Source organism: Macaca nemestrina, chromosome 4 (assembly GCF_043159975.1).
Source record: "Macaca nemestrina isolate mMacNem1 chromosome 4, mMacNem.hap1, whole genome shotgun sequence".
Classification (NCBI taxonomy): domain Eukaryota; kingdom Metazoa; phylum Chordata; class Mammalia; order Primates; family Cercopithecidae; genus Macaca; species Macaca nemestrina.
Genome location: NC_092128.1, coordinates 54,142,929 through 54,168,903, shown reverse-complemented (window position 1 = coordinate 54,168,903; position 25,975 = coordinate 54,142,929). Strand labels below are relative to the sequence as shown.

The following is a 25,975-nucleotide window of genomic DNA, read 5'->3' as shown; positions in this document are numbered from 1 at the left end:
GGCGTGGTGGCACATGCTTGTAATCCCAGCTACTCAGGAGGCTGGGGCGGCAGAATCGCTTGAATCCGGGAGGCAGAGGTTGCAGTGAGCTGAGATCACGCCACTGCACTCAAACCTGGGCAACAGAGCAAGACTCAATCTCAAAAAAAAAAAAAAAAAAACCTCAAGAGAAAAATTGAACTGCAACAGCAACAATAAATCTGGATAAGGTACATCTCGCTACTGCCCTTTCCCAGACATGAACCTACATTCTATGTAAGCACCTTCAAACACTCCCTATAAAGGGGAACAGGAGCTGACCACGTCCAGCCAAGTAAAGAAAGCAAATCCTTAGGAGGATTCATCATAGCCAGCGTGTAACAAAGCCAGCTCACTTAGCGTGCAATTCCAGACTCTGGAACCAAAGGGGCTGTATAATGTCTTGGGTGGTTTGCACGGCTGGCTCATCAATTACTCACTGTGTGTTAAACAGTCTTGTCAGCAGAGGGAGCAGAGGAGGTTTCAGAGCTTTTCCACCATGAGTCAGAATGGAAACCAACTGTGTTACCCAGTTTCACTTACTAGAGTCACTCGGCATTGACTCCCAAAATAAAGGTTTGAATAAGTCAAGCCTTCTTAGGTAGACAAGAACACAAGAGCCAACCTATAATCTGTCATCACATCTAAATCCATGCCAATTCCTTGAAAATTACAATCCTGGGCCCGTTATCAATAGTAGGGTCCTATAATCAGGAACAAATATCAAAAGACAATATGACACTTCTTTCTCAATAGAGTCAAAGAGGAGGTATACTTTTCTTGAACAGAAACAAAACAAAACAAAAAAAACTATAATAATATCAGATAGAAGAAGATACAAATGATAAACTAAACTACACATTCTAGAAAGATGTAAGTTGCAAAAACTGGAAGGTTTTTGCAAATGATGCTGCTGACTATAAATATATTAAAAATGAGAACTGATCAGAAATAAGATTTGGTATGCAGAGAGCAAGAGATAGTCTAGTGGCATAGAACATGTATTTAAATCACATTACTTCTTCATGAGTATAAAAGTAATAAAAATGATTAGCACACACAAACAGGGCTTGGCCACTTCCAGCCAGTTCCTTCATAGCATTTGTTAACGGCACGTCCCTGGAGTCAGTAATGGCAGACAGTTGATGGGAAGAACACTTACCTTTTGGCAAATCCCCAGTACTGGAGGCTGAAACCGTCCTGCTTCTGTCATGGGATGGACTGCTCTCCTCTTGCTCAGTAAGTGGTGATCCCTCAGAAAGCACAGAGCCGCAGGCCACAGGTTCTAAGGATCCAGAGAACAACGAGGTGGAAAACTCTGGGAACTGTGACTCGGGAATTTTATGTCGTCCATTTGGCAATTCACCATTGAATTGTTCATAGGAGCTGCTATATGTGTAATCACTTTCTGCATTTGGCTCATCAAGATTATATTCCTCAGGATTTGGGCAGTCTTCTTCGTCATCCTCTTCATCGTCCAGTTGCTGCTCCAGTGAGAATGGGCCATTCTCAATATGGCCATTGGTTTTAGGTGATTCTATCCACGTAGGGTCTATGTTCGCAAGTTCCTGATCTACATCATCTTCATCTTTTTCAATGTTTTCTTTCTCAGCATCTTCTTTCTCTTCCTGGTCCTCAGCTTCACCTTAAGAAGTTGATGGGTCAAGAATAAGAACTTGTTACTGTCCTTAATACGGCCTCACTAAGTACTTATCTCCATCAATAAAATACGTTTTGAATGTGTTTAACTTATGTACCACCTAGTAAACACCTCTTTGCTTTTGGGGTAAAAGCTTCAGGTTTTCTAAATCTCATTTTTCATTCATTTAATAATTGGCCTGCTCTTATAAGAAAAAGTTACCCTTAAGGGAAAATAACTCTTTCTAAATAAAGTTGCACTTCCATTTCTACCTTCTACAATCTTCAGAAATAGACTTGTGGTGCATTACAGTTAGGTAAAAAGTTAATGACAAAATAAAGCACCATCATTAGCATGACAGAAACATGGTATTTCTCAGACGTTTTACATTTTTTAAAAACTATTTTGAAATGTTAACATATTTCTGGCATACAGTTCACAAATGATGAAGTACAAGGCTGTCTCCCATATTTCCCAGTAGGGAGTTGGAGAGAATCGGACTTGTCATCTGCAGCAGCAGCACAAATCAGCCCCCAAGCTGACTGGGTAGGACCCTACTAATGGAGCTCTGAGGACCCCATGCAGCCCAGGTTCGAGGCCCCACTGACCATTGTCCTTTGCAGTCTCTGTCTCGGCCGCCTCCTCTAATCCTGTTGTTTTTAGTTTCACCTCTGGGCAGTATTCGCCATCCTGGTCATTGGAAGGTGCAGCTGAGGTGATGTTTTCTTCTATTATTTTCCTTTCAGCTTCTCGCTCCAATTCTTCTATCTCCTGCAGGCGTTTCTCCAATAACTCAGCCTGCCTCTTCTGTTTCTTTTTCAGTTTTTTCTTTTTGTTTTTAGATATTTTTCCTATCTATAACATGTTAAGAAAAGACCACAGGTCAGTTTTCTTCTTTTTAAAGTACCACATGATAGTATAACTGCTAGCACCATGGCAAATACCAATAAATTCTGCTTTCTCATGCCATATTCTACTAAAATCCCAAACCCAGACAGATCTACTTTGTGGTAAGGCTTACAGTAAAATCAAAGGGAAAGCAGTGCTGACTGATCTCACGTGCTGGGTCTACCACCAGGTCCTACCCTCAAAGGGATAGAGCTTAAATCCAGTAAGTCTTCACCATTCAAACCCTAAGAGAACTGAAGTTTGAAATTATCTTGGCCTTAAAGGAGAAGCTCCTCTTGCAAGTTTTATTTGCTGCTGTCTATATACAAAGTAACAACATCCCACCTCCTCAATGCCAAAAATGAAACAGGTGCCTGAGCAGGTGTATGTCACTGTGTGTCTGGGGCTCACATATGAAGCTCTTAGCAGCCAAGACAACATGAATTCTAAGAGATAAGCCTATTCAGCAAAGGGAAAAAAGAAAAAGCCACAGCTTTTGTCTGCCTCCCATCATGGCCACCCGACTTGCCAAGCACTGGCAATGAAAGACTCCAACCTTTCAAACAATCAGTGAACTCAGGCAGCTCAAGCCAGGGAAAAACTATGGGAAACAATCCGGGCGTCTCAGCAGGCCAGGAAGCGTAATTATTACAGCTTCCTCTTGTTCCAGAACTTACATTCCAAATCAAGGGCTGTCTCAGTAAACATAGTGTTTTGCTGTTGTTTTGTTTTTGGTTTATTTTTTCTTTGAGACTGAGTCTCGTTCTGTTGCCCAGGCTGGAGTGCAGTGGTGTGATCTCAGCTCACTGCAACCTCCACTTCCCGAGTTCAAGTGATTCTCATGTCTCACCCCCTCAGGTAGCTAGGAGTACAGGTGCACGCCATCACACCCAGCTGATGATGATGATGATGATATTATTATTATTATTGACACGGAGTCTCGCTCTGTCGCCCAGACTGGAGTGCAGTGGCGTGATCTCGGCTCACTGCAACCTCCACCTCCTGGGCTCAAGCGATTCTTCTGCCTCAGCCTCCTGAGTAGCTAGGATTACTGGTGTCCACCAGCACACTCGGCTAGTCTTTGCATTTTTGGTAGAGATGGGGTTTCACCATGTAGGCCAGGCTGGTCTCGAATTCCTGACCTCAAGTGGTTCAATGGCCTCGGCCTCCCAAAGTGCTGGGATTACAGGCATGAGCCACCATACCCAGTATCTAACAAGGACATACGGTTTTGACGGGACCACAAAATAGATCAGTCTCTTTCTTATTTAATATCTGGATGGAAAAAAATTAGAACAACAGCTTCAGAAAAACAGGTAACTTAGCAGCCAATCAGAAATAATGTAAAGTGATTTTGAAATAAAAATACTTCAACTGCATCACCTCACATTTCACTGAACTTGGCCAACGACAGTCCAGAAAATGCATAAAGAAGACAATCTTTGAAAGGCTCTAACTATCCCAACTCTGCAAAGATACGAAAAATTAACAAGACAGGCTGGACGTGGTAGCTCACGCCTGTAATCCCAGAACTTTGGGAGGCCGAGGTGGGCAGATCACTTGAAGTCAGGAGTTCGAGAACAGTCTGGCCAACACGGTGAAACCCCATCTCTACTAAAAATACAAAAATTAGCTGGGTGTGGTGGCGGGTGACTGTAATCGCAGCTACTTGGGAGGCTGAGGCACAATAATTGTTTCAACCCGGGAGGGGGAGGTTGCAGTGAGCCAAGATGGCACCACTGCACTCCAGCCTGAGTGGCAGAGCAAAACTCAGTATCAAAAAAAAAAAAAAAAAAAAAAAAAAAATTAACAAGACAGTAAGTCTTACCTATTTGAGGATACACAACTTTTATAAATGTGTTCACCCTTTAAATACACAACTTTTTAATAATTTGAACAACTCAATAATAAATGGTCTCTTTTGACATGGTGCATATAAAGTAATATGTGTAAGTACTTACAGGTTTCTGCTGTGGAGCCGTACTCACTAAAACAAAATGAAACAAAATCGACATTTAGCAGAAAACAGACACATACCTTCACGTAGGTCATTCGAATTGCAAAGTGAAATAATTATTGTCTTTTAATGGCTATCCAACTTCAAAAACTATTAATCAGAGCTTCTTAATCACAGGAATCTAGAGAAAGTTTATGCACTGAAACAAATGAGTGACTCTTGAAGGCATAGCAGAAGTTGCTCACACTGAGCCATTTCTCTTATTTATCTAAAATGAAATACTAATACATCTCAAAAACAGTCAAGCCCAAAGCACCAACAGATAAGAAAATGGGAAAGAATTCATACATATCACAGTCATTAAACCAAATTTGTTTAAAATATAATGAAATGAACAATTTAGATTAGATGTACATCTATATTTGAAATCTATTTTGCAAGCTTTCTACAATTTAAATCAAATATTGCAGTTGGTATGCAGCAAACAGTCTGGGAATCACATGATTAAACCCCTACACCAGGGCCAAAAGTTTGACAGGCTGGGTCCATGATCTAAACAACACCCTGATGGCAGTAAAGGAGATGTGAAGAGAGCCCCAGGCAGTCCCAGGAGCCTCAGCCCTTTAGTATACATGCTTGCCTGACAACACACAAAGGCACAGACCACGGTGTTGAAGAGTGAGAAGCACAGTCCACACTTCACTGCACCACCACCCCGACCCCAGCCCAGAAGTAAAAATATCCCAATACTCAGGTCACTTGGTCTTCTTCCCCCACCATCAGGCCTTTTCTAACTAACTCCAAATCTGTTGATAAAACTCAGATTGACATAGCTATGCTAAATGGACAACAGGAATTACTGTAACAAAACTGAAGCTAGAAAAATATTCTGATGACTAAAGGTCAGCTACAGGAAAGCTGTTACTATGTTCTCCTCTGCAGAGAAGTGGGCAACAGAAAAAATTTTCAAATATAGATGAAGCAGCGACTACAAATTTAAATGGCCTTTTAAAGGGGGACAAAAGTAAATAATTTTAACATTAAAATATAATGTAGCTGGGGTATTTTCCATTTCAAGAAAAGGGTGCAGTTATTTCCAGCAATTAAACTTTTCCAAAAAGTTCCTTATATGTAACATTTGATTCAGATACCTTCAACAACTGCAACTTTGCAAGCTCACAACGCCCCCAAACTGAATGAAGCTAGCTCAGCTCCCTCACCTGCAGACCCTGAAGGAGGAGGAGCACCTGCTTTCTGCCACTCAGTGGCCTCAGCTGCCATTCTTCTCACATAGGCATCATCCACACACATCAAGATGTTTTCTGGCTTTATGTCAGTATGAATGATCTTGCACTTACTGTGTAGATAATCTAACCCTTGAAGGACCTGAATATAGTAAAATCAAGAGAGAAGATAAGCTATTAATACTTCATTATATAACTTTTATTTATTTGAAAAACATGTAATACGATGACAAGGTACAAAGTTTGATAAACACAAAAGGATATTTAGTAAAAATCTCCCTCCCATGACTACCTGCATAGGAATCCAGCTCTCCTTTCTATAAGCAACAAATATGTATAATTTCAGAGATTATTTATGCTCATGGAAGCAAATGCATCTACATACAGTTGAACCTTGAACAACATGGGTTCACTTATACCCATATTTTTTCTTCCACCTCTGCCACCTGAGACAGCAAGACCAACCCCTCAGCCTACTCAACGCGAAGATGATGAGGATGAAGACCTTTATGATGATCTACTGAATACGATCTATCTACTTAATGAATAGTAAGTATATTTTATCTTCCTTATGATTGTCTTAACATTTTCTTTTCTCTAGCTTACTTTATTGTAAGAATATGCTATATAACACGTTAATCAACTGGTCATGTCATCAGTAAGGATTTTGATCAACAGTATGCCAGTAGTCAAGTCAGAAGCCAGATCCGGATTTTCAACTCCATTGGAGGGGGTTGGTCAGTACCTCTAACCCTTGTGCTGTTCAAGTGTCAACTATACATACTTCAATAACAACTATATTCACGTATCATACAATTGACCCCTTTAGGTATAGAATTCAATGGGTTTTAGATGTGCGACTATCACTACTATTTATTTTTTTAATTTTTATTTATTTTTTAATTTTTAATTTTTTTTATTTTTTTGAGACAGAGTCTCGCTCTGTCACCCAGGCTGGAGTGCAGTGCGTGATCTCAGCTCACTGCAACCGCTGCCTCCCAGACTCAAGCAATTCTCCTGCCTCAGCCTCCCAAGGAGCTGGGATTACAGGCATGTACCACCACGCATGGCTAATTTTTTTGTATTTTTAGTAGAGACGGGGTTTCACCATATTGGCCAGGCTGGTCTCGAACTCCTGAGCTTTGTGATCCACCCGCCTTGACCTCCCAAAGTGCTGGGATTACAGGCGTGAGCCACCGCCCCTGGCAACTATCACCACTATTTAAATGACAACACTTTCATTGCTCCAAAAAGAAACAACATATTCATTAGCATTCACTCCCCATATCCCTCCTACCCCATCTAACCCTTAGCAACCACTCATCTACTTGCTGATTCTGAACATTTCCTATAAATGGAATCATATAAAGTATTTTTTGTAACTGGCATCATGTTTTCAAGTTTGACTCTTGTGCTGCATGTATTAGTACTTCACTTATTTTTATTGGCAAATAGTATTCCACTGTATGTAGATAAAATATTTTGCTTATTCCTTCACTTCATGAACATTTGGGTTATTTTCACTTTAGGGGCTATAAAAATAATACTGCCATACTGCTATTCACACTTGCGTATACATTTTTGTGTGAACATACTTTTTTTTTTGAGGGGAGGTATATACCTAGGAGTTACCATAATTAGCTCATATCGTGCCTCTATATTTAGCTTTTTGATAAACTGCCAAAGTGTTTTCCACAGCGGCTGCATCATTTTACATTCCTATCACCAGTGTATGAGGGTTCCAATTCTTCACCCTGAACAACACTATCTTTTTTACTTTATCCACCCAAGTGGATATGCAGTATCTCGTTACAGTTTTGATCTATATTTCCCTGATGGCTAATGACGTCCATACATTTTTAACACTGCAAGAGAAGGGGGGCTTGATTTAAATAGAAAATAGCCTTAGTATCTAGACAATGCTACAGCATCATACTAAAAGAAAGTGATGAACCAAGATATTCATATTTATCATATTAAAACAATCAATCAAAAACTTACAGTGTCAGTGACCTGAATACAAGGTCAATGTTTTTCTATAATTATTTCCACTGGAGAATAATTTTTTCAATTATTTCCATAAACAAAATTTATTTTTACAAAACAGATCACGTTCTCATATGAGCATTAGAAATTCCAAATGTTAAGCAAATATTACATCAATCACCATTCAAATAATGAATCGAATGGGCATTTTGTTCACAAGAGACAGGAAGTGTTATATGTTTCACATCATCCAACACTGAAATATTCCCAGTTTAATCGACAGTCTGTTATCAGGAAGGCATCTGATCAACAGCAGGCTATTAGTAGTTAGCCTACTGTTAGTAGAAGTTTAAAGTAGCATTATGTAAGTGAGAGGGAACAAAGATTTTACAAGGAAAATGAAAACAGGAGTATCTGTCTCTTAAAAAGGATCAAAATGCCTACAAACATTTAAAACAACTTTACCTTAGGGAGTATTTTTATATAAATTCACTGAATGTGCATCGGCTGAGCTCCTATCACATGCCATTATTCCAGGTGTTTGATATATAAAATCTCCCAGGCTTCATGTTGCTTACAGTCCTCATATCCTCACAGAGCTTACCAATTCAGGACAGGAAATGAGTATGAGGGGTGGGGGAATTGGCCAAAAAAAAAACCAAGATGAATCATGGGCATGGCAAATATTATTTAATAAGATATTGACAAGTTCCTGGTAAGTACCAGTAAAGTAGATAAAACTAGGATAAGATTTTAAGACTTTTGATTTTTTGCCTTATTTACTGTTTTGGACAATACTGCAATTAGGATATGTTTAAATTACATTTAAAATGTCAAGGCTGTGCTCGGCCTTGCCTTGTAATCCCAGCACTTCGGGAGGCCGAGGCAGGCAGATCACTTGAGGCCAGGAGTTCAAGACCAGCCTGACAAATATGGTGAAACCCTGTCTCTACTAAAAACACAAACAAACTGCACAGGCATAGTGGCACAGGCATGGTAGCACACGCCTGTAATCCCAGCTATGCAGGAGGCTGAGGCACAAGGCGGAGGTCACAGCGAGCTGACATCATGGCACTGCACTCCAACCTAGGCAACAGAAAAAACCTCTGTCTCAAAAGAAAAAATAAAATAAAATGTCAAAGGACCAACAGTAAGAAAGATAACATTATGTAAAATATTTCCATGGAGAACATGGTTACACTCTTGAAGGAAACACAATCCAATGGGCTCATGTTATTCAATGACATTCATGCATCTTCCTGGTGCAAACTGAATAATATGTGGAGTTTTACATCTGAACAGCCAAAGAGATTCTAAAAAGTACAAGAAATTAATGGAGAGGCACACTGATGTCGTCCAGCCCACAGAGGTCAAAGGAATACAATTTTTGAAAAATATTGGCTTTCCGACTAAAATTGTATTTCGGTATCAAATACTATCTCAAGGTAAAAATGTCAGTACTTTTCTTTCCTAAAATATCTTTGATCATTTTCTCACGCACAAGAATTTGTTTCTTTCACAGTTCAAAGGCTGATTCGCTGTGCAGGAGGCTACACAGTTAAGACTTAATGTGCCTCAGTGTGCAATGCATTCACATGAGGTCCCAATGACGATGCACCTTATGACAAGCAAGAAGTGATCTCAGTAAAAATTTAAAGTTCAAGATTTTTAAAAAATATTGGCTATTGCACTCAACTGGGCTAACTACCCTTAAACAGCAATAGGCAATACACACAAGGAAAATACTTTGCCACGGGGACAAATAAAGTTAGTTAAGATAAGATTAAAAGTTAAGATTAAATTAAAGATAAGATTAAAGTTAGTTAGATAAGATAATTCAAACCATTAAAGGAAATGGCAACAGGGCAGTGTTAAAAACATGACCTTGGACTCAGACTGCTCTTAAACTACTGCTCAACCATTTACTCATTGTGTTACCCCTGGGCAAGCTGTTTCAGCTGTTTGAGCTTTCATTCTTGTCTATAAGAGAGGGAAACATACTGTTACACACAAATATAGCAATAAGCATTAATCTATGGAGGCCGGGTGTGGAAGCTCACACCTGTAATCCCAGCACTTTATGAGGCAGGCAGATCACGAGGTCAGGAGATCAAGACCATCCTGGCTAACATGGTGAAACCCCGTCTCTACTGAAAATACAAAAAAATTAGCCGGGTGTGGTGGCGGGCACCTGTAGTCCCAGTGACTTGGGAGGCTGAGGCAGGAGAATGGCATGAACTCGGGAGGCGGAGCTTGCAGTGAGCTGAGATTGAGCCACTGCACCACTCCAGCCTGGGCAACAGAGCCAGATGGAAAACTCACAAAAACAAAGTCTAGCACACAAGAAACTTAAATGGTAAAACTTATCTAAGTTAGAAGACTTATACTGATACTGACTTACTGAATTATGATTTTCCATCACTTTTTAAAAAAATTAATTTATTTTTAGAGATGGGATCCCACTATGTTCCCCAGGCTGGAGAGCAGTGGCTATTCAGAGGTGTAAGCATAGCACACTGTAGCCTCAAGTGCCGAGACCAGCTCGATCGGGGAGAACGTAATCCATTGGCACTAGAGGAATTAAAGACACACACAGAAATATAGAGGTATGAAGCAGGAAATCAGGGGTCTCATAGCCTTCAGAGCTGAGAGCCCCGAACACAGATTTACCCACATATTTATTAACAGTAAACCAGTCATTAGCATTGTTTCTATAGGTATTAAATTAACTAAAAGTATCCCTTATGGGAAACAAAGGGATAGGCCAAATTAAATGAATAGGTTGGACTAGTTAACTGCAGCAGGAACACGCCCTTAAGACTTAGATCACTCATGCTATTGTTTGTGGCTTAAGAATGCCTTTAAGTGGTTTTCCACCCTGGGCGGGCCAGGTGTTCCTTGCCCTCATTCCGGTAAACCCACAACCTTCCAGCGTGGGCGTCATGGACATTACAAACATATTACAGTGCTGCAGAGATTTTGTTTACAGCCAGTTTTGGGGCCAGTTTATGGCCAGATTTTGGGGTACTTGCTCCCAACATGCAAGCTTCTGGCCTCAAGTGATCCTCCTGCTTCGGCCTCCCAAGTAGCTGGGATTAAAGTGTGAGCCACCACATCTAGCTTCCTAAGTCACTTATTAAAGTTCTCTGGGTTGGCCCGCATGGTGGCTTGCACCTGTAATCTCAGCACTTTGGGAAGTCAAGGCAGGTGGATCACCTGAGGTCTGGAGTTCAAGACCAGCCTGGCCAACACGATGAAACCCCGTCTCTACTATAAGCCAGGCGTGGTGGCGCATGCCTGTAACTGCAGTTACTCGGGAGGCTGAGGCAGGAGAATCATTTGAACCCAGAAGGTGGTGGTTGCAGTGAGCTGAGATCGCATCACCACACTCCAGTCTGGGCAACAGAGTGAGGTTCTGTCTCCAAAAAAAAAAAAAATTATCTGAGTCTCAGTTGTTTCAATTTCTAATATAAAAGGGCTGTACTTGATAACCTGTATGGTATATCCCAGCAACAAACAAAACTTTGATTCCATAATTTAATTTTGAACTACTTTTTTTTTTTTTTCTTTTTTTGAGATGGAGTCTCACTTTATCACCCAGGCTAAAGTACAGTGGCACGATCTCAGCTCACTGCAACCTCTACCTACTGGGTTCAAGCGATTCTCCTGCCTCAGCCTCCCTAGTAGCTGGGATTACAGGTGTGTGTCATCACTCCCAGCTACTTTTCGTATTTTAGTAGAGAGAGAGTTTCACCATGTTGGTCAGGCTGGTCTCAAACTCCTGACCTCAGGTGATCCACCCATTTCGGCCTCCCAAAGTGCTAGGATTACAGGCATGAGCCACCATGCCCGGCCTCAACTACTATTTTTAAATGGCTTTATTTTCCAAAATAGCATTTGTCTTTACCAGTGAAGCTTAAAGTAATAATGCACCCCAGAATCAACCAACATTGATGGGCACTCCTACAATTATTTATATAGGATAACTGTGACAATGGGAAAAACAAAAAACACAAAACAAAAAGGAATCGTGTTTCATCCCCAAGGATAGATCTCCCCTTGCAAAATCTGACAGAGTTAAAGTCTTTACTAGTTCTTCCCTCTATTGCTTTTACTTGTCAAATCACAGTATGTTCATCTTTCTTGCCTAAAAACCTTAATACGGCTGGGCACAGTGACTCATGTCTGTAATCCCAGCACTTTGGGAGGCCGAAATGGGCAGATCACAACGTCAGGAGATCCAGTCCATCCTGGCCAACATGATGAAACCCGGTCTGTACTAAAAATACAAAAATTAGCTGGGTGTGGTGGTACAGGCCTGTAATCCCAGCTCTTCAGGAATCTGAGGCACAAGAATTACTTGAACCCAGGAGGCAGAGGCTGCCGTGAACCGAGATCGCGCCACTGCACTCCAGCCTGGGCGATACAGTGAGACTCCATCTCAAAAACAAACAAGAAACCTTAATAGTTGGTGCCAGCAGGAGGCAGCAGCGATCCTTTGGCTGCCAGGGAAGCTGAGCTCAACCTAAGCCCAGATGCGCCAGGGACATGACTCTCAATCATCCCACTCAGGAAGCCAGTTCACACACATGAGGAACAAGTGCCAGGTTTCTCTGGGTAAAGTCAGACTTTGACTTCAGCAGCAGTGCAGAAAAGAAAGCCAAATCTAGGGCTGGGAGCTAGAAGCCCCAAGTCCTGTTCCAAATTAACTAGCTACAGGCTCAGAGAAGGTTCCTTCTTTTCCCTGAACCTCAAATTCATCTTCAAAATAAGAGGCTTGGTTAAAATGGTCTCAAAGCTTTCTCTCTGTACATCAACGTCTGTGTCAGATACCATCTATTACTGGTCTTCACAACACAAATCTGCTCCTCTCCACCACAACTTGATTGAAATAGGTCCTGTAATCTTGTAGATAAGTGGGGGAAGAGTCAAGCATAATGTGGAGACTCCTCTCAAGACTGTCTCCCTGGCCTTGCTTACAGCCCAGAGAGCAAAGCTTCCCCCAAAATTCTGAACTGTAAAAAGAAAGAGAATGAGAGCAACTTTCCGAATTATGCTCCGCTACTGGTGATAAGTTGGGGACTTTCTTCCTCCCACACCTGAACAAAGGACACCGGGCAGGGAGACTGTCTCCTCCTACTCTGTGGGTAATAGAACCTAATGAAGTGCCCAGAGAAACCCACGTGGGCAGCCAGATGGGCTGGCAGAGGAAGGAGGCAACCCCAAGCAGGAGTTTTTCATTGAGGATATTAATTACTTGTGGGTGTGGAGGACACCAGAGGGGCTCTCCGCAAGCCTAGAAGTTTCCTGCTGGAAACACTGAGGCTTCCACTAGATTTCCCTTCCAGAGTAAAACAGACAAGGCAGGTCCCACCAACTGCCTGTGAAAACCAAGATGTTAAACTCAACGGAGGAGCTTGGAAATACTTGTTACAATAAAAGAGGACAAGAGCCAGAGACATGCTCAAACCAAAAATCCAGGGGACAGCATCCTTACCCACATTGTCCTGAAATATTCTCTGCTCCTTTTTCTTTCTATCTCTAACTGGTGAGAATTAATGAGAAAATCCAGCAGCTGTACTTCTGAATGTCATCAGAAAGAAAGTTAAAGCTGCTGTGCCCAGCACTGGGACTGCACAAAGCAATGGGTCAGGAAAGCAGCTTAGTCCCTTGAAACGGAGCCACCTCACCACATTTCCTGAGTCGAGGGCTCAACATCCTGAGGAGAAATTCCAAGTCAATACAGCATCATGTGCACTACCACGCTGAACAAACCCAGTAATATAAAAATGTTTACCAAACTGACATGAAAGCTTCTGGTCTGAACTTGAACAATACTGGTTCAATCATAATAAAATTTACTGATAAACAGGGCCACTGAAAGAATTAAAATGGTAAATAAATACTAAGTGTAGACAAAATCAGCCAATGATACATGATACAGGTGGAAGGACCTGCGGGGCACCATCATGACTCTTGGCATACTCGAAGGTTGCACCCCAAAGGGAGAGGTCTGGAAAAACACTGGGTTTTAAATGTCTCATCTGGTTACATATTATAATAGCTACTTCATAAAATCTAATAGCTGTACTTTTTTTGTTTGTTTGGAGACAGAGTCTCTCTGTCGCCCAGGCTGAAGAACAGTAGTGACACAATCTCGGCTCACTGCAACCTCCACATCCTGGGTTCAAGCAATTCCTGCCTCAGCCTCTCGAGTAGCTGGGACTACAGGTGCGCGCCGCCACGCCCGGCTAAGTTTTAGTAGAGACAGGGTTTCCCTGTGTTGCCCTGGCTGGTCTCAAACTCTTGAGCTCAGGCAGTCCGCCCGCCTTGCCCTCCCAAAGTGCTGGGATTACAGGCATGAGCCACAGCGCCTGGCCTAATGGCTGTACTTTTAAACAATCTGATTACTAGCTCTACTATTAAGGCACAAGGAAACCATTTACCACAGAGACAAAAATGCACACTTTTCACTGACATATTACAATTTAAAATCATCTCAATCTTTCTATGTAGGACATTTTACACTACCCTGCAGTTAAGAGCATGGATTCTGAAACTACACCATCTGGATCCACCACAATAACTATGGGACTCTGAGGAAGATTCGTATCCCCCCTGTGCAACATCTTAGGTAGAGTGAAGATAGTAACACCACTGGCCTCATAAGGTCGTGGTGAGGACTAAATACCATGATACAAATAAAGAACTTAAAACAATCAGTGCCCGAAAGAACACAGTAAGTGCTAGTTACAGTCATGATAACAGAAAGAGTAATAATATAATTTTAAAATCCTGGGCTACAGCTATAATTGCTAGTTTTTTCACCAATGTAGCAAAATCACCAAAATGCGAGCCTTGCCCTTGGCAAGCTTCATTTAACTAATGGCAAGCAGCCATGTTCTTACAAGGTTTCTGTAAAGAGCAATGAACTAAACCATAATCTCTTTAAGTAAAATGCCAGCTACCTTTTCAATTACACAAGAAAGTCAAAGCCACTTTTAAAGAGTGCCAAAGAATTTTAAAGAAACCATCACCCGAGGTCTATCTTTTAATGTACTACAAATAATGACAACACAAACATTTTTTTCAGTGTTAGAAAAAAAAATAAGAGGTGGACATAAAATAGACCTCAATACAGTGACTTAAAAAAAATAGTAAGGTGCACAAACAGTCACAAGACTCCATGGGTAAGGCCAAAGAAGCAGCCACCAGAGAGGCCTGGGAGTGGGCTGCACATGGCACTGGGTCATCTCCAGAAGCCACCAGGATGGCCTCCTTCTGCCACAGCACAGTCACCATGGCTACATGGGGACAGCTAAGAACTGATCAGAGGATTGATAATAGCGTATAGAAAACCCAGAAAAAGCAATTGATCCAATTCCATCATTACTTCTGAAAAATAAACAAGTGGTAGTATTTATCTGTCAGCCCTTTAAATCACAGAAAGATCAGCCATTTTCTAAAGAATAAGGGAAACGTGCTTTTTCCTTCATTTAAGGAAAGACAATTAACCAAGATACTTCTTGGCCGCCTAATATATAAAGGAAGACACAAAGAGATGTGAAACTCACAATACATGATCCTGGAGTTTAGGAGACAAGATGGCTACTTTGTGTTACTACCATGGATGCTTTAGAAGTCCACACTTACTTTTTTTTTTTTTTTTTTGGAGACAGATTCTCACTGTGTTACTTAGGCTGGAGTGCAGTGGTGCAATCTTAGCTCACTGCAACCTCCACCTCCTGGGTTCAAGTGGTTCTCCTGCCTCAGCCTCCCAAGTAGCTGGGACTACAGTTATGTGCCACCAAACCCAGCTAATTTTTGTGTTTTTAGTAGAGATGGGGTTTCACCATATCGGTCAGGCTGGTCTAGAACTCCTGACCTCATGATCTGCCTGCCTTGGCCTCCCAAAGTGCTGGGATTACAGGCATGAGACACTGCACCTGGCCCATCCTTATTCTTGTTTGTCTGTCTGTTTTGAGACAGAATTTCGCTATTGTCGCCCAGGCTGGAGTGCAATGGCACGATCTCGGGTCACTGCAGCCTCCACCTCCAATGTTCAAGCGATTCTCTTGCCTCAGCCTCCCAAGTAGCTGGAACTACAGGTACATGCCACCACTCCCAGCTAATTTTTATATTTTTAGTAGACACAAGGTTTCACCATGTTGGCCAGGCAGTCTTGAACTCCTGACCACAGGTGATCCACCCCCTCGGCCTCCCACAGTGCAGGGATTACAGGCGTGAGCCACCACACCCGGCCCCCTTATTCTTAATCTCCACAATCAAACCACAAATTATGCATTACTATTTTGAGTTTACAAATGAGGAAACAGGCTCACGGAGGCTAAGTAACTTGATCAGGAGTACAAGATTGAAGTGCCAAAGCTACGATGCTAAGTCTGTCACCAAAGCACATACACCTTACACTTTCTCTTATCCCAGTGGTTCTCAATGAGAGGAAAACTGGCAAAGTTCAGAGACATTTTTGATTGCCACAACCAGGGATGGTGATAGCTGATACTGGCATCTGAAGGGTAGATGCTAGGGACGCTGCTAAACATCCTACAATGCACAGGAAAGTCTCCCACAATTAAAATTATCTTGTCTGAAGTGTCAGTAGAGCTAGGGTTGACATGTGGCCTACAAGTAGTTATGGGACCAAATGTGAGCTGAAGGTATTTCAAGGAGGGAAGGCATATCCCCCTCTTAACTGGGTACTGTGAGAAGCCTTTGTCACAATGGTGGGATTCTGGCTGAGTCTTAAAAATGTGGGTAGACAAGGATGGCATTTCTGGCAGCCTAGGACAAAAGAAACTATCAAAGACGTGGAGATAAAAAATGGCAAGGTGCCATTTAGGGGTCAAGATGATTACCATTAAGTACTTTCTGTAACTACCTACAAAATAAAATCAGTAAACATTTACGAATAAAAATTCTGCTAAATCTGCATATTATAAATGTTTGGGACATCTTTGAATACTCACAAAAAATGTAAGCTGGTAGATTCCAGAGGGAAATAGGGTACCTGAGGGACATCACTTTCTGTCTGCAAGGGGAAATACAGGCTGATACCAGATGACATTAGATCTTAAACAGGTTCCCAGAAAGAAAAGTGACTTAACTTCTACCGGACACAGGCCCAGTGCAATTCCAAACTTACTACAGGCTCATAATAAGTTTATTACATAAAACTCATTATATAACAGCCAAAATGGTAAATCCATGAGCTCTGAAGCCAGACTATCTGGGTTTGAATTCCTGCTCCACCACTCAGCACTTTTTAAGCGACTTCCTAACTAGGGGCAAGTTACTTAACCTCTCTGGACTTCTGTTTCCACTTGATGAAATCAGGAAAGTAATAACATCCATTTCACAAGGTTACTGTGAATCACAGGGTTACTGTGAGGAACTCAACTATGCAAAGTACTCAAATTATACTTGGCACATAGTGAGCACCGAATTAACTATTTGCTACTACTAGCAGTATTATCTCTCATTACAGCTTTACAATAAACTATTGAGGAAGGTACGATTTTTGTTTTTTTGTTTTTAAAGAGACAGTCTTGTTCTGTCACACAGGCTAGAGTGCAGTGGCACCATCACGGCTCACTGCAGCCTTGACCACTTGGGCTCAAGTGATCCTCCGACCTCAGCCTCCCAAGTAGCTGGGACCACAGGTGCATGCCACCATACCCGGCTAATTTTTAAATTTTGTTTTGTAGAGACAGGGTCTTGCAATGTTGCCCAGGTTGGTCTTGAACTCCTGGTCTCAAGCAATCCTCCCACTTCAACCTTCCAAAGTGCTAGGATTACAGGGATGAGCCACCACGCCTGGCTGGTATCATTATTTTTACCACTTTTATTGATGATGAAATTGTGGTTTGCAGAAGTTAGGTAACTTGGCCAAAGCCCTTTGGTGAAATTAGAGTCTATTTGATTCCAAACCCAAGCTCTTAATAACTCCATATATTGCTTCATGAAGGCCAAGAACATAAAGCTTTAGCAACCAGGCAATGGGAAGCCACTAAAGGATTCTAAATGGGAATATGAGTCATTAAAGCAAGGTTTTACTTGCAATAGAAAGGAGAATAAACCATAACAGGGACCAGGAATTGGACGGGCTGTATGCACAGAGAGCCAAGAGAAGCCTGTGAAAAGGTACTGGCTGGAGGTGGTAAGGCCCTGAACTAAGGAGGACAGCAAACGAAATACAAAGAACATCAAGAGAAAAACACATGGCAAAGGAGAGCTCAACAGGTGGGCTCCTGGGGAAGTACATCAAGTGATAGAGAAAGGGAATGACTGGAACCTGGTCAGCTATCCCTGACTCTTAAGAAGAAGGTCTATAGTGAAAGCATACTAAGAAAATACTAAGAAAATTGGTCTGCTCTGGCTTGTTCTGGGAAATGATGTAACTGTGTCAGTCTGCAATAAAAAATCTTCCTAGTACCACCCAGGAGAAAGAAACACTGAAAACACAGGCTGAATCAAAGGGGGTGAAGGGAAACCTCAGGTAAGTAGATTATTAACTGGGATATGTAATTTCTTGAACAACTTACTACACTGAAAGTTCTGCGTAAGCTTAGGGGAAAAAAAATCCAGATTCCATGATAATATTTTTCTTAAATAAAGATGGATTCACACACAAAAAACCAAAACCAAACCAAATCCCATTAATACTGCATATAAGAACAAAGTGCAGACCACATTACAGGATCAAATTTTCAGCATGAATTTTTCTGAACTAAAGAAATAATACAAGAGCTCTTTCTAAATTTCCACAAAAAACAGGGTACATGAATTTCAGTGAGGATAACACATGCATTGGCCAGGTGTGGTATAATCCTAGCAACTTTGGGAGGCTGAGGTGGGAAGACTGCTTGAGTCCAGGAGTGGCCTCAAGAGACCAGCCTGAGCAATACAATGAGATCCCATCTCTACAAAAAAAATTAAAATTAGCTGGCATGGTGGTGCATGCCTGCAGTCCCAGCTACTAGGGAGGCTGAGGTGGGAGGATCACTTGAGCCCAAGAGGCCGAGGCTGCAGTGAGCTGTGATTGACCACTGCACTCCAGCTGGGTAACAGAGCAAGACCCTGTCTCGAAAAACAAAAACAAAATGAAGAACACACGTTAACTTATTTAATCTTCGGTTCATTCAACAAAGATGCACTGAGGTTCCACTGAACCTCAGATTTTCGTCTTTCAACTACAGACTCTTTCAACTTGCTAAGGCTAGATTTTGTTTTTCTTCTCTGGAAGATAAAATAAACATCAATGGCTTATCTGTGAATTCACCATTTTTGTTTTTTTGAGATGGAGTGTTGCTCTGTTGCCCAGGCTGGAGTGCAGTAGCATGATCTCGGCTCACTGCAACCTCTACCTCCCAGGTTCAAGCAATTCTCCTGCCTCAGCCTGCCGAGTAGCTGGGATTACAGGTGCGTGCCACCATGCCTGGCTAATTTTTCTGTTTTCAGTAGAGACGGAGTTTCACCATACTGGCCAGGACGCCATGATCCGCCCGCCTCAGCCTCCCAAAGTGCTGGGATTACAGGTGTGAGCCACCGCGTCTGGACAAATTCACCTTCTTACACACTAAGCCTAAAGGGTGGTGGTGTGGTCAGTCACTTAAGGCAACAGCAGGCCCCTCTGAAAGCACGAGGTTCTGGGAAATGATGCAGCCTGTGGGAAATACATGCAGGCAGCTATTTCTGAAAGTATTCAGTATTTGCTAGAATATGTAATTCCTTTAATATTTTCAAGATTTATTAAAAATAATTAGGAGATTCTTCCCAACTTTTAACAATATAGTTTTGTTTTGTTTGTTTGTTTTTTTAAAGAGTTTAGAGTTGCTGCTAAATGTTACAAATAATACAGTAGTCTTATCTGGGGATCAAATAATTCCAGTTAACATACTAATTTCTACCCTCACCACATAACCTCTTCTACATTAAAGTTGTTCATTTGAGATATTAGCCTGTCGAAATAATGAATAAAAATGCTACTATTTGAAAGCTAAGGGCAAACAGATTCAGTACTAAACAAAAGTTAGCCACAAATCTAGGCCCACATGTAAACCTAGCATAATACTACATAGAAGCACCTCAATCCAACTGACATAGAAGACACTGTAGTGAACTTTTCTCTCTCCAGCCCTCTTCTCAAGTAACATCGGTAGTGTTACAGAATAAGCTGCCAATTTTCCGTACAAGGCTGGGCACAGTGGTTCATGCCTGTAATCCCAGCACTTAGGAAGGCAGAGGCAGGCAGACTGCCTGAGCTCAGGAGTTTGAGACCACCCTGGGCAACATGGTGAAACCCTGTCTCTACTAAAACTATAAAAATTAGCTGGGCGTGCAGGCACCTATAGCCCCAGCTACTCAGGAGGCTGCAGTGAGCTGAGATCGCACCGCTGCACTCCAGGCTGGGTGACAGAGCAAGACTCCATCTCCAAAAAAAAAAAAAAAAAAAAAGTCCGTACAAAAGGAAAAAGTGAAGAGATGAACATACAGGCAGCCTAAACAAAGTTATCTGTATACAAATTCAACAGAAATATCAAAGATGCTTTTACTACACAAATTTAAACTTCAAAATTTTTATGGGCGGCCGGGCGCGGTGGCTCACACCTGTAATCCCAGCACTTTGGGAGGCCGAGGCGGGTGGATCACAAGGTCAGGAGATCGAGACCATGGTGAAACCCCGTCTCTACTAAAAATAGAAAAAATTAGCCGGGCACAGTGGCGGGTGCCTGTAGTCCCAGCTGCTCGGGAGGCTGAGGCAGGAGAATGGCGTGAACCCGGGAGGCGGAGCTTGCAGTGAGCCGAGATTGCGCCACTGCACTCCAGCCTGGGCGACAGAGCAAGACTCCGTCTCCAAAAAAAAAAAAAAAAAAAAAATTTATGGGCAGTAAGTAGAATACATACTGATTCCATGCAGAAAACTGGAATGGGCAAACACTGCTAATTAGGAGGAATTCTTCCAACCATGCATACTTTCATTCTACAGATGTTTACTAGAGCATCATCTCTAAGCCTGACCCTACTTGAGGGTTTTCTTCTGGTAGGGCAACTGAACAAAACACACATCTAATACAGTTATTTCTACATGAGTTAAACATTTCCATTTTTTCCACAGCTTTACTGAGGTACAACTGACAATAAAAACTGAATATATTAGTAGTGTACATGTCTTGAAATATGTGTACACTGTGAAATTACCACAAACAGCTAATTAACCTAATCCAGTATGACAATAATATAGACTCTGTGTGTGTGTACATGATGAGAACATTCAAGATCTACTCTGTTAACAAATTCCAAGTATACAATACAGTAATGTTAACTATAGTCATCATGCTATTAGATCCCCAGAATTTAACCACTTTATAACTGAAAGTTTGTACACAACTCTTCAATTATCTATTACTCACTCTCCATCCAAGGATACTTAGTAAATAAACCCAGTAAGTTATTTCTTCTAAATTACTTCCTAATGAACTAAGTGGGATTTTTTTAGTAAAGATATTGAACAAAAACAACTTGATTGTACCATGTCACATACCTTAAAAAAAAAAATGACATGCAAAAACGTATTCCTGACAATTACATATTGCTCCCTTCACAACAAAAAATGTCATTAAATACTGACTTAATAACAGTTCGAAATGTTATGCAGATATATATGTAATACATATATTACATATATATTATGCACTGATACATATGTAATATATATACATATTCGTAAACAGCAATCATGTTGAAAGCCTAGCCAATAAGGTACTAGGGCCTAGGGGCTGCGTCAAAAGCCTCACCTGTCGAATGATACTCTTCACACAACGTACTGGGAGGCCTTGATAGTTGGATTTGATGATCCACTTGAGGAGATGGTGGCCAAGCACTTCGAAGACCATACAGACATCTGGGACACAGTTAAGGATTGTTTGTGGATGCACTGCCTGGAGTGAGGCAGTTACCGAAAGCAGCATCATTGTGTCACTTGCAAAGCACTTACTACTCTATAAAATACAACATCAACACTATCAATAATACCAAAAGTGAGCAAACGTTGTGTCTCACTTAAATAACAAGCACTGACATTACTAAGCACAGTGGTTTCCCAGTATCTCAGGGAACTGGTTCCGGGACTGCTCTCGAATACCAAAATCCACACATGCTCGTCTCTTCAGGAAACTGGTGTAGTATACATATAACCTATTCACATCCTTCCATATACTTTATTTTTATTTTTTTTGAGACGGACTCTCGCTCTGTCGCCCAGGAGCGCAGTGGCACGATCTCAGCTCACTGCAAGCTCTGCCTCCTGGGTTCACGCCATTCTCCTGCCTGAGTCTCCCAAGTATCTGAAACTACAGGTGCCCGCCACGACGCTCAGCTAATTTTTTGTAATTTTAGTAGAAACGGGGTTTCACTATGTTAGCCAGGATGGTCTCAATCTCCTGACTTCATGATCTGCCCGACTTGGGTTCCGAAAGTGCTGGGATTACAGGCGTGAGCCACCGCGCCCGGCCCATATACTTTAAATCATGTCTAGATTACTTATAATACCTAATACAATGTATATGCTCTGTAAATAGTTGTTATACTCTATTTCTTAATTTCTATTACTTTTTACTGGTGTTTCCCAAATGTTTTTCATCCAAGGTTTATTAAATCTATGAATGGGGAACCCGCAGATACAAAGGGCTAAGTGTACTTACTCTGTGTCATGTATTATTTCACATGTACTCCAAACAACCTTAGGCAATAATGTAATTAACCCCACTGTAGGCATGAGGACATGGCACTTTCTAGGTGTAGAATGCACTTAGAAAGTGCCAGGTGGCTGAGCCACACTACTGAAGCCTACACTGAGCTGCACTCTCACCCATCTCAGCACACTTCCTGGAAATAGGCCTAATGAAACAGGCAAAACTGAAACCTCCTAGGAACTGACATGAAACAAATACAGAGCTTCAGTATCTTAAGTGTCCTCACTGCCTGCCTAAATTTCTACTTGATAAGCTACTTAAAACAAATTATAAAATAAAAATTTAGTAAACACAGTTAAGACCTATTTAATCTTTTCCTTTAATAATACCTTACATTATACAACTAGATCAATTTTAATACTATAGGCAGGTGTTAAGAATGTATGATCACCATTTAAGACATGGTATTAAGACTTAATCTATAATAACAACATCTCAGGAATCTGGATTTTCTTTTCTTAAAAAGACAAGGTCTCATTATGCTGCACTGGCTGGACTAGAACTCCTGGGCTAAAGGTATTCTCTTGCCTTAGCTTCCCAAGTAGTCAGTACTACAGGTGAAAACCACCATGCCCAGCTTAATTTTTTTTTTGAGACACAGTCGCGTTCTGTCACCCAGGCTGGAGTGCCGTGGCGCAATCTCAGCTCACTGCAACTTCTACCTCCCGGGTTCAAGTGATTCTCCTACCTCGGCCTCCCGAATAGCTGGGATTACAGGCGTGTGCCACCATGCCCGGCTGATTTTTCTAGTTTTAGTAGAAACAGGGTTTCAACATGTTGGCCAGGCTGGTCTCAAACTCCTGACCTCAAGTGATCTGCCCACCTTGGCCTCCCAAAGTGCTGGGATTACAGGCATGAGCCACCACACTTGACCCCAGCTTAATTTTTTTAAAAAACAGGTATTTCAGCCTTCACAACTATGACATCTCCAATTTCATTATATATTCATATCATTTATACAGGAAGATTTCAAATGGCTCTGAAACCTTTTGAGAACATTTTGTTCATCCCTGGAGTCTTACAGTTGACTTCAGAATCAAAAAAGTAGTTGATTTGATCAACTATAATAACTGAATATGCTACATTAAAACAGTATTATTTTAAATATTTTTAGTGAAAAAGAGAAAAACCTTTCTATCCTGTTGAAGAATGTAAGCGCTACAGATTTATGCGCAGATAATCTAAAGCCAGAAGTTTCTTACTATTTCCCAGGATCATTACAAAAATGGCAGATTAGTTAAGGACTAAATTTAGCAGCAGGCATAGGGCGAGGCCCAGGATATCCAAAACATAATCTAAGTCTTCTCAAAGCACTGGCACATCTGGACTATGATGATTACTCAGCATTTTGCTTCAGAGTAAAAATAGCCACTAGAATGTATATTTCAAAAACCTCTATTTACCCACGAATTAAGTAGTTTCTCCAAAGAAATGTTCTGTTAGCTGTCCCACAAACGACCCTGCAGGTTGGACACGAAAGAAGTGACTGCTCTGCCGCTATCTACTTACCGATTTATCTATCTAAAGGGAAAAATATACTCAGGAGTTAGCAGAAATTAACTGGAGAAAAAGAATGAGGTAACATTAGCAGCCACTGGTACGTCCTAGTATACTAAAGATGAATTTCTAAAAGAAATATGAGGGATTTTCAAAAAGTTTATGGAAAATGTGTATTTTGAAAACACTATGCATAGATTTCAAAAAATTTTTTGCACCAAAATAAACTCATACTAGTTTGTTAACATATCTGAACAGGATCTAGTTTGAGGCACTCACAAGATAACATACCAGTTTGAAAAAAGCCTCTACCAGAGCAACATGAATTCTAAAATCGAAGCAATAACAAACATCAAAGTTATGATGAAGCTTGGGTGAAATCACTGATGCTTTATGGTAAGTTTAAGGGGACAATATCCCAAAGAAATCGGCAGTTTTCAAGTCAATAACCCGTTTTAAGAAGGGATGAGATAATGTTGAAGATGAAGCCTGCAGTGGCAGACCATTTGCATCAATTTGTGTGGAAAAAGTTTGCGGCTGGGCATGGTGACTCACACCTGTAATCCCAGCACTTTGGGAGGCTGAGGCGGGCAGATCACCTGAGGTCGGGAATTTGAGACCAGCCTGACCAACATGGAGAAATCCTGTCTCTAAAAAAAATAAAAATAAAAATATAAAATTAGCCAGGTGTAGTGGCACATGCCTGTAATCCCAGCTACTCGGGAGGCTGAGGCAGGAGAATCTCTTGAACCTAGGAGGTGGAGGTTGTGGTGAGCCAAGATGGCACCATTTCACTCCAGCCTGGGCAACAAGAGCAAAATTTCACCTCCCGAAAAAAAAAGTCTGCACCCTAATTGAAAAGGACAGATGACAGAGCAAACAACAGCCAACACCACAGACATCATGACTGGTTCAACTTACACAATTCTAATTGAAAATTGAAGTTGAGCAAACTTTCCACTCAATGGATGCCAAAACCACTGTTCCCAGATCAAGACAAGAGCAGAGCTTTCAATGGAAATTTTAAACAGGTAGGATCAAGATCCTGAAGCATTTCTTCAAAGTACTGTAACAGGACATAAAACACGGTTCTACAGTATGATCCTGAAGACAAAGCACAATCAAAGCAATGACTACCAGGAGGTGGCAGTGGTCCAGTCAAAGCACAAGTGGACTAGTGAAGAGGAAAGGACACTGCAATGGTTTTTTGGTATGCTAAGGCATGTTGCTTGTTGACTTTATGGAGAACCAAAGAACAATAACACCTGCTTATTAAGAGAGTTTTTTGAGAATGTCAGCGAATGCTTTAGCAGGAAAGTACCTGAGAAAACTTCTACTGGGAGTCCTTCTCCACCATGTAAATGTTCCTGTTCTTTCCTCTCATCAAATGAGAGCAATTTTGTTAGAGTTTCAGTGGAAACTCATTAGAAATCCACCTTATAATCCTTATTTGGCTACTCCTAATTTATGTTTCCTAATCTTAAAAAGGGCACCCATTTTTCCTCACTTAATAATGTAAAAAAGATTGCACTGACATGGTTAAATTCCTAAGACCCCTGGTTCTTTGAGGAGCAACTAAATGGCTGGTATCATCATATACAAAAGTGTCTTGAACTTGATGAAACTTATGTGAGAAATAAAGTTTATGTTCTTTATTTTTATCTTTTAATCTAGTTTTTCTATGAACATGGTGACATTCCCTCGTATAAAAACCTTCTCAAATACATGGAGTGAAGGAAATGCTTCCCTAGTTGATCATGACTTAGTAGATGCATAAACTGGATGTCATTCTGGAGTTTAAATCTGGGAAAAAGCCTTATCCTTAGGCTTCTGACATTTGTGAAAGTAAAATATCAAAATGGTGGATCTGTTCCAAACATGATATAAAGAGCAAAAAATCTGAGAGAAGCCAGAAGACCACAGCTATTGACACAACCTAGCACCCATCAGTCACATGCCTCTGAGTAAGTAGTCC

General features: G+C 41.2%; 1 protein-coding gene across 17 annotated transcripts in view; it reads right to left on the bottom strand.

The window, feature by feature from the left end:
- Positions 1–25,975, bottom strand: part of LOC105475333 (SRSF protein kinase 2) — a 296,256-nt gene that overhangs the window by 25,940 nt on the left and 244,341 nt on the right. For all 17 annotated transcript variants that reach the window (XM_011730501.3, XM_071094728.1, XM_011730505.3 and 14 more), the window contains 5 exons: positions 21,547–21,653; positions 5,723–5,888; positions 4,507–4,532; positions 2,266–2,512; positions 1,181–1,663 (listed from right to left, as the gene is read on the bottom strand). In XM_011730501.3, the coding sequence (XP_011728803.1) occupies positions 1,181–1,663; positions 2,266–2,512; positions 4,507–4,532; positions 5,723–5,888; positions 21,547–21,653 (1,029 nt within the window). The remainder of the gene's footprint in view (positions 1–1,180; positions 1,664–2,265; positions 2,513–4,506; positions 4,533–5,722; positions 5,889–21,546; positions 21,654–25,975) is intronic.